At 35.5% G+C, this 15,389-nt stretch overlaps 1 protein-coding gene across 4 annotated transcripts in view; it reads left to right on the forward strand.

The window, feature by feature from the left end:
* Nucleotides 1-15,389, forward strand: part of GRM5 (glutamate metabotropic receptor 5) — a 579,659-nt gene that overhangs the window by 490,873 nt on the left and 73,397 nt on the right. For all 4 annotated transcript variants that reach the window (XM_030829702.1, XM_030829703.1, XM_012502874.2 and 1 more), the window contains exon 7: nt 1,047-1,173. In XM_030829702.1, coding sequence (XP_030685562.1) covers nt 1,047-1,173 — 127 coding nt within the window. The remainder of the gene's footprint in view (nt 1-1,046; nt 1,174-15,389) is intronic.

Consider the following 15,389-nt stretch of genomic DNA (forward strand, 5'->3'; position numbering starts at 1 on the left):
CATTATTCCCTGCTTGTATTGTTGTAGTTTTAAGAGTCAGTACAATAAATAGTACAAAAATTTAAAAAACAGTTGTCAGCTTACAATTATATTTGGCTATAGGTATCTAGCTGATGTTATTATCAAAGGTCATTACTAGAGTAAGCATCTAAGACTAGAAATATAAAGTGTAATCATTACTGTGTCTGGTCATTGCTGAATATTAATCACAGTTTTAATTATTTAAAAGAACATTTAATGAATGCTGTCTATTCTGGAGAGGCTTTTCATGCACCAACGGTGAGGAAGAAAAGGTACATCTATTTCGAAAGAATAACATCTGTGACTCTTTCAACTGTTAAGTTATTTCAATTATTTTCCATTACCTTAAAAGAGTCAAATAGATTAAGAGGTATATAATAGTCTCAGTGACCTCATCTACCTTCAAACAAAACAAAGCTACCAAAATAGGAAAGAATAGGCTGAATTGTTGAATCAGATTTTTAGTAGAAAGAGATCAAGAGATCATCTCCAGGAAAATCTTAATCTTTTGCTTTGTTCTACCCAATACAAATTCCTAATTATTTTTATCAATATGGATAGATTTTAGAAGATTAGGAAATATACAATTTTTTTTGCTCACAATTATTCAACTAATGGAGGGAAGGAAGCTAAGGTAAATCCAGGGAGCAGAAGTTCTTAACTTAAGGAAAGGAGAAGCAGAGCAGATCCTGGGGTGAATTCAGTTATGTGTATGTACATATGAGCACAAGCACAGGTACTTAATTACATACAAGTTTCCAAGGCTAATTATCCAAAGACTTGCAGTTAATTTAATTCCTTATCCTGCCACCAGCTAACTTTATGATTTTGGACTTGTTCAAACTCAGCCTTACTTTCTTTAATTATAAATTAAGAATATTAAAAATTGTACTGCTTATCTGATAACACTTAAAATAATGTATGCAAAAGGCCTTTCTGCTTTGCAAAACAGCACACTGGAATATAGAATTGTTGGATTTTTATCTATGCAAAAAAAAAATCTAAATTTCAAATATTTGCCTTAGGTGATCCGAAAGGGAGAAGTCAGCTGTTGTTGGACCTGTACACCTTGTAAGGAGAATGAGTATGTCTTTGATGAGTACACATGCAAGGCATGCCAGCTGGGGTCTTGGCCCACTGATGATCTCACAGGTAATCTATCACAATCTCACCACATATAAATTAACTGAAAAAAGACGCAGACTTGGGAGAGGGGGTCACATCCTCAAGCGTTACTCATCTTGGGTAGTCTTATTTATGGAACAAATAATTTCCTTGGGAACACAAGCTTCCCAAAGTCTGAGCTACTTATTCAAATCTTCAGATCTCTGGGAGAGATCTACCTATATGTCCGTCTTCACTCCAAAATTAGATCAGAATTCCTAGCTTGTCTACTGGGCATTCTTCCCTCATTCCCAGGACATTCCCAGAAGTTTCTAAATAGGGTCCCAGTTATGTGTGTCATTTTAGGTGAAGAGAAAGAAGTTTTAGCCAGTGAGGAAAATATGTCATGACATATCCAAGAACAAAAAGGTATCACCGAATTGGGCAGAATGTCATCTAAAGTTCTTTTCTTCTTTGTTTTTATTAATTGAAATCAGGAGTCTCCAACTAATAAGTTTTTTAAGTATGTTGGCATAGGGCAAGACTTGATTTTACTTGTTTATTTTTTTTCTTTTTTGTTTTGTTTTGGCCTTTGCTTCTTTGTGCCAACAGATGTTAAAGAATATGTCATCATGTTCTCCAGTCTATATTTCATAGTCTTTTCTAATTTTTATAATATATAAACAGAATATGATTCCTTTCATACTGTCTTCCAATTTTTCTTCCATAAACATTTATTAAATGCACTCACGTGCTTATTTTCCTACCACTAAAATAAAAATATAGAAATAAAAGTACTACCTCTATCTTAATGAAGTTCACAGATTAATAAAGGAGGCAAAAAAGTATGATTACAATATAATAAGAGGACATAGATTTATAGACATGGGAGCATGAGGAGGGCACCCATGAACTGAGTATGCAAGAAAAAGAGGAAAAAAGCCTTGCAGGCAGAAAGCCCTCCATGTGGTATGTCAGGTTGTCCAGTGGTTTTAGAATTCAGATGGATTTAGCACAAAACTTCTAGAAGCTAGAAAATCATAAAGTCATCAGTGTTAGACTCCATCCCTCCCAGGACGAATGATTTTATTCATAGTAGTTGTATTCACTTATTTCAAAGGTCTGGTTATTAAAAATTCCATGATCCTGGGTCTTTCAAGACAGCTCACTTTTTTTTGGTGATTGGTATGTATACAGAAGACTTTTCCTGTCTTAAAAAAAATCTGATTTAATAAAACATCCAAGTGCCTTTTGATTATATTTGAATCTTATTTTCGCCATTAGACTATGAGCTTTCTGATGCTCTTATTCATCCTGTTTTCCCCAGAGCTGACTCAGTGCTAAACACAAAGCCTTCAATAAATTTTGTTGAATAGATGATCTATAGTGTGCCTGTGTGCACACACACAGTAAGAATGCCAAAAAGAAAAAAAATACTGTGATTGGTTTTCTTGAAGGGTGAGGAGCAGTATTCCTATCTTTTCTTTATACTATTTATTTACATGTCTAATTTTAAACTGTATTATTGTGAAAATAAAAAACTGTCTTGCATCATCAACTAACTTGCATGGCTAAGCACCCTGTGAATGAATATACAGATGTAACTTTTTGTCTCATGTTCTGTAAGACTATGATATTGAGAATGAACACACTCTTTCTTTCATTATTTCAACAGATAAATATTTTGTTATTACTGTTTTCATTATAATATTAGGTACTTGAGAAATTGAGGTGAAAAAACAGCAATGCTTCCTGTGTCACTTGTTCCCTATGTCCTAGTCCTTATACATCTTACCATCTTGTGGGGAAAGAGACATAAAACAACACATGCACGTGGCTAGTCAGCTCTTTGTTTGCTAATGGGCTATTTGTGTGCCTCACTGACAAATTGTATATGAAGTCAAAGAACAGGAATAAAAACATGGAAATATCAGAGAGGTCGTAATTTAAATTTGTGGTCATATAATTTCTCTCTGAAGAAGTAAAAATTAACTGAGACCTAATGATAAATATAAATATTTAGCAAATGATAACTAAGAAGAGATTTCAGTCTGGGGTAACAGCACATGTGAATGTCTGCATATGGGTAAGCAGGTAGGAGAACAGTGTCAGAAGAGGTCAAAAAAGTAGCAGGGGCAAGAACCTATGCAGCCTAGGAGAACATGTTCAGGGTTTTAGTGTTTTATTATTAAGACAATGAGAAATCACTGCAGGGATTTTAGTATAAGAAAAAATACATGATTATAAATATATTTTTAAATATTATTCTGGTCACTGTTACCAAGAATAATTTGGAGAGGGATAGAAAGTGGAAACAGGAAGACAAGTTGGGTAGTTGCAGACAAGAACTCTTAATGTCTAAGTAGTGCATTGGAAGATTTGAGATATACTTTGGGGTAAAACCAACAAGACATACAGATGAATTGGATGCTGAAGGTGTTAAAGAAGTTGCCAAATTTTCTTTTTTGAAGGCTAAAATAGATTATTTCATAAAGATCAAAAGTTTAGTTATAGAAAATATCAGAGATGTCTTTGAGATTTTCAAGTGCTAATTGATTAATTTAACAAATTTAGGCCTTAGTTTGTGCCAGAAAATGTAATTTGGATTGGGAATACAAAGATTTAGTCTAAGTTCCTAAGAAATTTATAATCTTGCAAAATAAAAGCATGTAACCAGGTAACAACAGTGTTATTGGGGCTATAGGTGAGGAATAAACAAAGTATTATGGAAGGGGGGGCAAAACTAACCCTGGATAATCTGGGAAAGTTTAATCTTGAAGCATGAGTTGAAGCTTACTTTACAAAAAAAAAAAAGTGAAGAAGATACTAGAAAGAGGAAGTTTCTATTTCAGAATTATTAACATCATAACCTAAGGAAGACTAAGGAATGGGTAATGGGCTGTTGGTTTGCCTTATATAAAAGGTGCACACACATCCTTATATACTGTGTGTTATCTCAGAAATGTCCTACTACAGTGTAAAGACAAATCCAAATCCTTGCATTGTTAATTCCATCTCATCCCTCTTTCCAATCAGCTTTCTTGAGTAATAAATGTTTCTTTTATCTTCTTCACTCTTGATTTATCAAAGCAATTTGCCTCCCACCCTTACCATGCTATCAGAAATATTTTAGCTGAAGATGTCTGTGGCCACCACATGGCCAAACTACTAGTCCCTTGTCAGTCCTTATTTTACAAACTTTTGTGCTCACTTTAATGGGCTTGATGCTGCACAGTCTCCTGAAGTTTTCTCCTCTGCCAGCCATATAATAACACAAGTTTCTCTTACCTACCTAAACACCACTTCTGGGTGTTTTTGTTTTTGTTGTTGTTGTTGCTGTTGCCTCTTCCACTTAATCTAGATCATTAAAAATTGAAGTTTCCCAGGGTTTCATCACTAGCTCATTGTGCTTTTCCCCCTACACCATCTCTCCAAATGATGTCATCTACTTTGATGGTTTTAATTATTACCTGCATGCTGTCAATTCCCAGTAGCACAGCTCAGCCTGTATTCTTTTCCTGAGTTTCAGGATCATGAATCTAACTGCTTGCTGGATTAGTTCTCACTAACTTGGTTGGTCCTCAGTTATTTCAGTGCAGTATATCCAAACCTTATCATTTCATCATTGTACCCCTTTACTAATTAACTGTAAACGTGCTTTTCTATTCTCTGGGTGGATATGGCCACCCATATCCAGTCACTTAACTACCCTAATGGTTTGAATTGCCAAATATTCCCAACCACCTTACCTCCTCTCCTAGTACAACTCTTCACTCAACTAGGTTCTCTTCATCTCATATTTAAATATTGCAGTAACTTTCCAATTTATTCCCTTGCCCCTAGATTTATGCCACATGCCTTTTAATCCACTTTTGATCTTGCTATTTTTTCAGGGAGAATTGAGATCTTTTTTTAATGACAGGAATTGCACAGTTTATTATTTTGAGACAATTGTTGCAGACATAAATATTTAACATTTCCTAAGCAAGGTGCTTTTAACAACAAAAATTTTTAAAGTTGGAAAGAGCCAATAACTTAGATCATAGCTCACACAGAATTCCCAATTAAAGTGGACTCCATTATCTCCCTAGATTTTGCAAACAATGCTTTGTCTAACACTTCTTTAAAACAACAAAGGAGACAGCAAGCTGAAACTTTTTCCAAGCACACAAGAAATGGTGTCATCACATTACTTGAAGAAGGTGCTGACGGGAGAAGATGATCTTGCTACTGAATAATGTATCCAAAATACAGATCTGTCTTTTCTATTTCCTTGCTCATATAGGAGAAAGTAATTGTCTTTTCTTCCCAGCCTAGGTTTGTGGATTAAATCCTTGGAACAAGACACAAACTAACAAGAGAAAAGCATGTACATTTATTAAATATAAGTTTTACATAGGGAAAGGAAAACACAAAGAAACAGGAAAACTTGTGTATTTTTATGCTAGGTTTGATAGAGAAGTGGTAAGTCACTGAGGAGTATGATTGGATTAAAAAAGCATGATCTAATGATAGTTAGCTCTCAGGTATAGAACTCAGCTATTCCTGTTTGTTCAGATTGCTGTCAGTGACCCTGCATTTTTAGAGATATACAGATGTTCACTTCCTCTGGGTACAGAGAGAGCACCCGTCAAATGAGAGTTTTATGACCTGCTTCAGGGGAGAACGTTGGGGGGAAGGTGAGAGTTACCTTCCTGCTTCTGCTCTTTTCTCAAATGCCAAGGTGCCACACTTGGATTCCTGAATCCCATCACTCAAAACTTACCACTGGTTTTATAACTCTGTATGATATATTCCAAGCTTTCAACATGACATACAAAATGTCCTCTTTCCCACCCTCCTGTGATCTTTCTAGTTTCAATCACCACTGCTTTCCATCTTTCATTTTACATTCCGTTGTCAAAGACTGCTCATAATTCTCATCCACACAGAATGCTATTTTATTCCTCCCTGTCTGTGTACATATTGTCTTCTCCACCTGGAATGTGCTTACCCCTCTTTCTTTACTTGAGTAACTCCCACTTACCCTCCCTTACTCTGCTCAGGTGTTACTTTCTCTATGAAGCCTTCTTTGATATACTTAGACTGCTAAGTTTCCTCTTCTGTATTTCTAAAACAAATTCTGCTTTCCCCTTTAAATCACTTTGCAAACTAGATTGTAATGATCTGTATACATATCTGCCACTCCCACTGAAATGTTAGTCTCTCATGGACATAGCTGTCTCTTAAACATATTTGTAATCTCAGCACCTAATACAATGCCTGACATAGAGTAAGCTTTCAGTAAATATGTGCCAACCTCCAGTAAAATGATGGAGAGTGTTACAAATGAAGATTAAAGTAGGTATTAAGGCCAGCCTGTGAGTAAAGCCTTTAACGAGTTTGGAATTTATCCTATAGACAGTGTGGGGCCAGTGGAGGTTTTCAAACAGAAGAATAAAATGATTTGTCTCTGGCTAGGTGCATACATGTGAGTGTGTGTATGTGTGTGGGGGTCTGGGTAGGGGACAAATGCCAAACCTAGAAATGTCTTTGCGTTGATATTATGTGAAGTTTAACCTTTAACGGGAATCTACAGCACTTTTCCAAAGAGCCTATAGCTGTGTGCAAGGCCACCTCAGTGACTGATGCAAAGTAACATATCACTCGGAATTGCTACCTAGAAGACTGTCCTGATGGCTTCAGCTGTTCCAAAAGCCTGCCGCAGAAAAGCTTAGGGCCAGCTTTAGGAAATATTGCAAGCCTTTCTTGTATGCACTTGGCTTATAGTTACCTTACTTCAGCCTATAATGTGACAGCTCAAGTTACCTTTGGGTCAGTGCCTTCATTGTGATAATAACAACCAGTACATATATAATGCTTTCTATGTGACAAGAACTATTTGCAGCATCTTGGAAACGTTATTTCATTTTATGCCAACACAATCCTATAAGATTATCAGCATGGCTAAGAGATCTCAGCCCACCTGGAATTAAACAATTGTTCAGAAAACAACTTACAGTAGCAATCAACTGACATTAATGTCTACCTATATATTTAGCCATATACTTTTTGTATGTGTATATATTTTTTTCATAGAAAAATATCCTAAATGAGGGCTACCTAACGTTAAGATGTTTACAGGTGGTAGGATTACAAGTTCCTTTTTTTACACATAAATACATGTGAATATGTGTGTGTGTGTGTGTAAACATGTATGCAGAGCATTGAATGATACTATGAGAATGTATCTTCATCAATAAAATCATGAAAATGATGTTTAAGCCAGCCATATTCTCAATAGCAGTCATAAATTCTTAGGAACCCCAGGAATTAGGTAGAGAAATAAAGAGAATCTGGTATGAAAACCAAGAAGACATGAAAGAAATGAGAAATAAATGGAGGATGAGATCAGAACATAGCCCATGTCCCCAATTCAACTTATTTTCATTGAGGACAGCAAGCAGTTATTTCTTTGTCTTATAATTAACAGGTACCTATGCTAGCAGTAAATAGGATAAAGAGGATCCCTGCCCTCATGGAGATTATTTTCCCAAATATTGACAAGTAATAATAATAAGATACTGAGTATTGACAACAGAGAAGACCAGAATGGTGTGAGAGCCCATAACAGTAAAAGCTAAGTTAGGTGATACTTAAAATTGCCTCTTCAATGAATTGTGGGCATGCAAAAATTGGAGTAATGATGGGAGCTGGCCAAACTAAAATTAAAGAGAAGAGTGTTGTGGACACAGAACACAGGAACTGAAATGGAACTGAGAGTATAAGGGAGAAATGAGACAAGAAAGAAAAGACCACCTTTTGGGGAGCCTGGTAAACTATGGTAAATATTTTATAGTTTATCTTAAGGGAAATTTAAAAACATTTATTCATTCAGTCATCTAGTCATTCATTCAATAAATGTGCATCTAGCACTTTCACTGTTCCAGTTGCAGGGGAGGAAATATATATTTTCCCTCTACCCATCTTAGGTTCGTTGATGGGGCCCCTATAATTAAAAACAGGTTAACAAAAGAAAAGCATAAACATTTATTTAATATAAGTTTTATGTAACACTGGAGCCTTCCTAAGGACTTGAAGAAGCAGTTAAACCTAGCTGTTTGTATGCTAGGTTTAATGTAAAATGAAGAGTTGTAGAGAAAAGAGATAGAATAAAGGGCATAAGTAAACTCAGGTAAACTTAGCAAGGCCTGTTCCTTCAGATTCCTCTGAGATAAGGATGCTCCTTCCCTCCAGGTCTAAGGAGGGCAGCTCTCACTTGAGGGTCTTATGACCTGCTTCAAGGGTGAAGGATGGGAGAAGTACATAAAGTCTTTCTGCACTTGCTGTTTCTCAAATTCCTTCAGCTTAAAAAATTCAATATGCCAAAGTGCCATATTTTGGAGTAGAGTGTTGTGAACCTCATCTCAGGCAATGTTCTAAATGCTGAAAATATTTCTATGAACAAAAAATTATCTGCTCTTATAATATTTACATTCTAGTGGTGAGAATAGTTTTAAGCAAGGTGATTATCTCCAGGAACATTCAAAATTGAATATGAAAGAAAATGCGCTAGGTGCGGTGGCTCATGCCTGTAATCTCAACACTTTGAGAGGCTACATTGGGTGGATTACCTGAGGTCAGGAGTTCGAGACCAGCCTGGCCAACATGGCAAAACCTTGTCTCTACTAAACATACAAAAAATTAGCCAGCCACAGTGGTGCACGCCTGTAATCCCAGCTACTCAGGAGTCTGAGGCAGGAGAATCGCTTGAACCTGGGAAACCTGGGAGGCAGAGGTTGCAGTGAGTGGAGGTCACGCCACTGCACTCTAGCCTGGGCGACAGAGAGAGACTCCATCTCAAAAAAAAAAAAAAAGAAAAGAAAGAAAATGCAATCATGATGGGCTGCTTTATAAATATTATTTACATAGTCACAATGTGAAGAGTAGATATTGTATAAAAACATGAAAAGGAAGGATACAGATTTCAGAATAGCAGTATCATCTGGTAAGAGAAGAAAGGGAATTAGATGAGAGTTACAAAACAGGTTTCAGTTATAGCTTTAGCGTGTGTGTGTGTGTGTGTGTGTGTAATTTGAAACATATATGACAAAATATTAACATTTTTAATATAGACTTTATTCCATACCATTTGTACTTTTCTCTGCATATTTAAAAATTTTATAATTTAAATGATTCCATACTATTTGTGCTATTTAAATATTTAACACTAAAAGATAAGATTTTAAAATATAAAACTAAGTTGGGAATTATAAAGAGAGGATAAGAGTAAGAAAATTTTGCAAAAATCAATGTGAATCTACCAGTGGTTTGGGTAAGGATAAGGTAGCGTGAATCAAAAGCAACAAAGATTTGATTAGGAATTAAAATCAATAGAACAAGGTAATTAGTTCTCTGAGAAAAATGTAGTCTGGTTTGAGAGAGAAAGGAGAAAAAGTAGTGAAAGGCAACAATTTGAGCTAGACGTTCAGAGAATTATCTGAAAAGCGTTTGCCAAGATGCTTTTTGTGGGACAACATTCCCTGCCACATATCTGCAAAAGTTGTCCTAGAAAGAATCTTTGTTTTTTATCAAAGAATTTAGGAGGAGATATAAGTAGTAAGAGTTCTAAAGATCTTCAGGTCCCCAGTCCAAAGCCACAGAAATACTTCCAGGTGGGGCTTACCAGATGCTGCCAACCTTCCAATAAACTAAGTAAAAGGAAAAAGCAAAAATATCTTGTCTTTCAAGAAGTAACCAGGTGGGAAGTCTTATGACAGGAAGTTAGCATTATCTCCTGCTTTTCAATCATAAAAGAAATGTATCTTACGTAAGTCCGAAGCTGTAAAATGCTTCCATTTTATTCCATCCAAGGCAATACATATCAACAGCGTAATGTCAATAGGGATATTCTCTAGGAAGTTCCTTTGGTTCCCTGGGTTACCTAATTGCTTTGGAGGTTGGAATATTTGTCTCTTCACTTAAGAGGAAAAAAGCCGCAGAGTTAAACAAAGAGATGTTGGTAGGAATCAAGGAGGGAGCAGAGGATGAGTTCCAAGAGGTGTAACCACTGGCAGGTTTTATAACTCCCGTGTTTGAATTGCTCTCTTTTTACAAATGTGCATTTAATTTGTGTTCCTCAGCTTGTCCTACTTTTCTTGGGACTTTTTTGTTTTTTACCTTTTAATAAATAAGCACATTAAATAAAAACATGGGGAAGATTACTTTTCATTTCCAATTATTATAACTATCTTAAGCATTATCTTTTTGAATCCTTTTAGATAGATATTATTCTACAGTTGAATGAAACAAAACTCAGGAACATTCTATACATGGACAAGACCACAAAACTGGTGGAAAAGAAATCCCAGGTGCTATGATTGCGGGATTTTATGTTATACTACCTGTCTCTCTCCACAATCACATTTTAGAGCCCCATATTTTCAGGAAATTATAGAAGGAAAAAAAAAATCGGCTTCAAGCTGCTCACATGTTAATTATCTCCAGGCTGCTCTGATATTTTTTATTCCAAATGTGCTTAAAATGTGCTATTTGACTATTATAATTAAACTTAGATGAGGAAAGGAGGGAAAATTCTTGGCATCTATTAAATATTATTTGTTTCTGATTCTTTAGGGGAAATTTCTGATGAGTTTTGATGAGAAATAAGTTTGTTTATTATTACAATTTTAATAAATAATTTCTTGTTAATATTGAAACTGGAATAGCTTTCAGAATTCTGCTATCTAGCTTCTTGGTTTCTAGGTTAGATAATAATCTGAACCGGAGCATATATATACAGCTGGCTATCTATCATTCATTAATTCATTCAGCAAAGGATATTTTATCATGTTCCTACCCTTTTTTTAACACTGTGCTAAGTTCTCATGATACAAATATAAATGGAAGGTAGCTAACCTTACTTAAATAATTGCATTAAATTGTACATATAATACATACAATAATTAAACCACACACCAAATGCAGTGGTGGCACAAAGGATGAAATTATTCATTAGCGCATATTTGAGTTCCAACTAGTGCCAGACATAGCACTAGATCCAGTGTTGGGCACACAATGATGATCGAGCCCCACTTCCTACTCTCAAGTATCCCAGAGCCTAGGCAGAGACATATGCAAATAAAGAGGCAATTTCAATACATTTAGTATTCCTGCCATAGTGTAGGAACCAATTTAATGTTTGTATAATGAAGGAATAAAAGAGAGGGGAGGAAATGCAGAAATGAATGAAGGAAGGAAAGAAAGTGCTAGGATGGGAGTAAACGTTGATGAGAGGAAATTAACCAGGTCTTGGAAGTTCAGTGGTAGCTTCTGGGTGGAAAGGGAATTCATGTATGTGAGAATAAGATGCTAACCAGGTAAAACAGAAATGAATTTTCAGGCAGAAAAAAAGACCATAAGGAACGAAACATGTCATATCTAAGGAATGTATGTGTGCCTCAAAATACTTTTTCCAATATAACATTCAGAGCAAGTACACCACCATTTCACAGTCGCTTTTTCATCAAAGCCTCTATTATGGGAACTATCCTTACCTAAATACCAAAGATCATAATGGCGATCAGCTGTAAAAGAAAGTGACTTTTGTTTAACAATAGAATTCCCAGTTCTCTAAGCACTTTTTAGGTTTCTCTAGATAAGTTCACTACATTACACACTCACCAGTACAATCTAAGGAAGTTGAATTTATGGCAAATGTAGTGTAACAAAGTACAGCTGAGAAGTTGGGCTGCATAAAATATCAATCTGCAACAATTCATCTTTATTTTCTTCTAAGAGTGTAGTGGTTTAAATCAAAAGGTTTTGGAGTCAAACATGCCCATGTTCAAATTCACACTCCACCAGCGACTCATTGTGCGACTTAAAGCATGGAAATTTTTATCTGTGAGTGTCAGTTTTCTCTTCCATAAAATTGAGATAACAGTAGTAACTAGTTCATAAGATTATTAGAGCAATTTTATAGCATTCAAAAAGTTTAGTACCCATTAACTGTTCAAGAATACTACTATCACTCTACTGTTAATAAAGTTTTTAAAATACAGTGATGAAAAATGAATAGAGAGATAGATGGATTGATTTAAGAATGAATGAACAAGAAAATTTGGGGAAAGTTTTAACCTGTGTTTATTTATTTATTTATTTATTTAAATTTATTCATTTATTGAGATGGAGTCTCTCTCTGTCTCCCAGACTGGAGTGCAGTGGCATGTCGCGGTCTCAGCTCACTGCAACCTCTGCCTCCTGGGTTCAAGCAATTCTCCTGCCTCAGCCTCCTGAGTAGCTGTGAATACAGGCACATGCCACCATGCCAGCTAATTTTTTGTATTTTTAGTAGAAATGGGGTTTCACCATGTTAGTCAGGCCGCCTCAGCCTCCCAAAGTGCTGGGATTACAGGCGTGAGCCACTGTGCCTGGCCTAACATGTGTTTATTAAATGTCTTCTACATTTGAAAGTAAGATCCCTTTAAGTCAATGACTGTCTAGCCCAATCAATGGCAGAGAGTAGACAATTTTTATTTGTTGAACTAAGCTTACTCTTATAAACATCTCTTTTAACTTCATTTAGATTAGCTTCATAGCCCTTCTGATTCTAAATGAATAAATTGCAGAAGTTTAATGGTGACTTGGAAATCCCAGAAAGCCATAAGCTGTGACAATACTACATGGAACCTGCCATTAGTTTTTTTCTCTTATCATTGTCCCTGATAAAAAAAGGTTTCTAGTTTCACTGATCACTTCATTATACACTTTTGGCATTTTCCTCACTGGAAAAATAAAAAATAAAAAAATAACTTTCCCAAAAAGGATCTAGCATCTATTGTCACTGATATTTTTACATTTATGAGTTTCAAATAAAATGAAGGCTATTGTGTTGGAGTGCTTCAGAGCTCAGGCCTGATCCTCTTTTCTGTCTACACTTGCTTCATTGGTGATCATACCCAGTTTCATTCATGTCATTAAATATCATCTATACAATAAACATTTTGATGTAAAGTATCTTGTCCAGATCTCTCACCTAATCTCCAGACTTAAATATTCCATTGCCTACTTGACATATTTATTTGAATATCTAATAGATATCTTAAATTCTACACTTCCATTACTGAAATCCAGGTCTTTACCTTCTTAATCTCCCAGGCTGCTTTATCCTTACTGTGACATTTGATCTGATGATAAACCCATTCTTTCATTAGGTAAGACCAATAAGTTTGGAGTCAATTTACTGACGTCTTGCACATCCTCTAGTCAGTAAAGAAATCCCATTGGCTAATCCTTCATATCCCAAATTCCACCACTTCTCACTATCTCCAGTAAAAGTGCCTAACAACCATCATTAATCATCTTTCTTCTGAAAATAACCTCCTAACTTTTCTCCTTGATTCTACCCTTGCCCCTACTTACAGTCTCTCCTCAACATTCCAGGCAGAGATATCTTTTTACAAAATAAGCCAGGTAATGTTACTTCATTGTATAAGAATCTACAATGATTTCCCATTTCATTCAAAGTAAAAGCCAAAGTACTTACAAATTCCTGTTTTGTATGACCTGGTCCTTTGTCATGTGTCTGACCTACTTTTCCCTTCACTTCATCTGGTTCTTCCTCTCAACACATTGGTCTTTTTGTTCTTCCATTAAAAGGTCAGAAAGGCTCTTATCCCAGGGTAATTTCCCTAGCAGTTATCTGCCTGGAAGGCTTTACTGCAGATAACCACATGACTACTATTCTTTCCTGCCTCAATTCCTTGCTCAAATGTCTATCCTGAGCAACCTGTTTAATACTACAAACTAACCCCCCTCGTATCCAGTTCTACCTCTTCTTTTCTCCACCTCCTATATCACCTCATACTATTTTATATTGTTTATGTGTTAATGTATTTTTGCTGATCATATACTGTTGATCCTTCAGCTAGGATATAAGCCAAAATACAGTAACTTTTATATATTTTCCTCATTTGAGAATGCCAGGCTGTTAGAACATAGTAGGTATTCAATGAATATTCACTAAAGAAATGAATACAGGATGGAAGAAAGGTAAGAAATCCCCATGTATTGAGTATCTGTCACCTATCAGAATAGGAAGTTTGTGTTCCATCACCTAATCCTCCTGACAGCTCAAAAAGGTTGGAATCCCTACTAGGTACCCATAAAAATTAAAATGATAAAAATAAACTTTAAAAAAGGTTGGGATCATGATTTCCATTTTACAGAAAATTGAGTTTGAAAATTGAAAATATCCATGCTCATGATCACACAGTAAGCAGGAGAGTAAGGCTCAGACCCTGTTCCATCTTTCTGTAAAACTAGTGCTTTTTCCATGACATGATGCGGCAGGAAATATGGAAGTGACTGTGAATCACTGGATTCTTTCTAACAGGATCTCTAAAATGCAATGAAAAATTTTGTGCACTTTTTTTTTCAAACAATAAGCTTGATAAAGTTGTTTCAGTTAACACTAAAAACAACAATGTTGTGTTTTGGTTCTTTTAAAATGAGATTCCAGGGCTTACACATTGATAGATTCTAAAATGCCTTCTTACTCTTCCAATTTCTCAACGTTCATTAACTTTTAATAATTTTTTTCCTACAAGATGAGTCAAAAAGACAGTATATTTAAACTTGTAAACGCCACTGACTAAAGAAGAAAAAAAGTGCTGAAAGCCCCTCTCTTAATGGAACTTATCAAAACAGGTCCCTGAAAAGAACATAAACCAGTTTTCATCTTGCCAGAAACCACTCAGTGAAAAATGTTCACCACGTTCTTCTTCACAATGATAAATTGGTGGTCTGACCAAAACAATGGCATTGTGGTCAAAAACCACTCTGATATGGCCAGACTGAAGACAATAATGTGATTTCGTGGATTTCGGTTTTTGATCAATGTAGCTTACCCAAAATAAATTATCACATTTTCCCCTTAGAACATGAAACATTATGATACAGTGCTAACTACTACAGTACCTAACCTACTTGGAAAATGCTTCACAAAGCATTGAAATATTATATGAGTAATATGAAGCAGATAAATCCCTCCTATCTTGACACCTCTTAAAAAATCACTTAATTGAAGTGATGAAAAATTCAAAGCATTATGGGCTGTCTTGTACTTACAAACAATTTAAGACAACATAATACCATTTACTTAGGGCAACATATACCTAAACAAGCTAGAAAGAGAAAGTAGCCTGGCTTTTCCCCAGAATAATAAAGCATAATCTAATAAAACAGGCACTTTAGCAGATGTTGAGTCACACCGTTTTTTGTAT

Source organism: Nomascus leucogenys, chromosome 15 (assembly GCF_006542625.1).
Source record: "Nomascus leucogenys isolate Asia chromosome 15, Asia_NLE_v1, whole genome shotgun sequence".
Taxonomy (NCBI): domain Eukaryota; kingdom Metazoa; phylum Chordata; class Mammalia; order Primates; family Hylobatidae; genus Nomascus; species Nomascus leucogenys.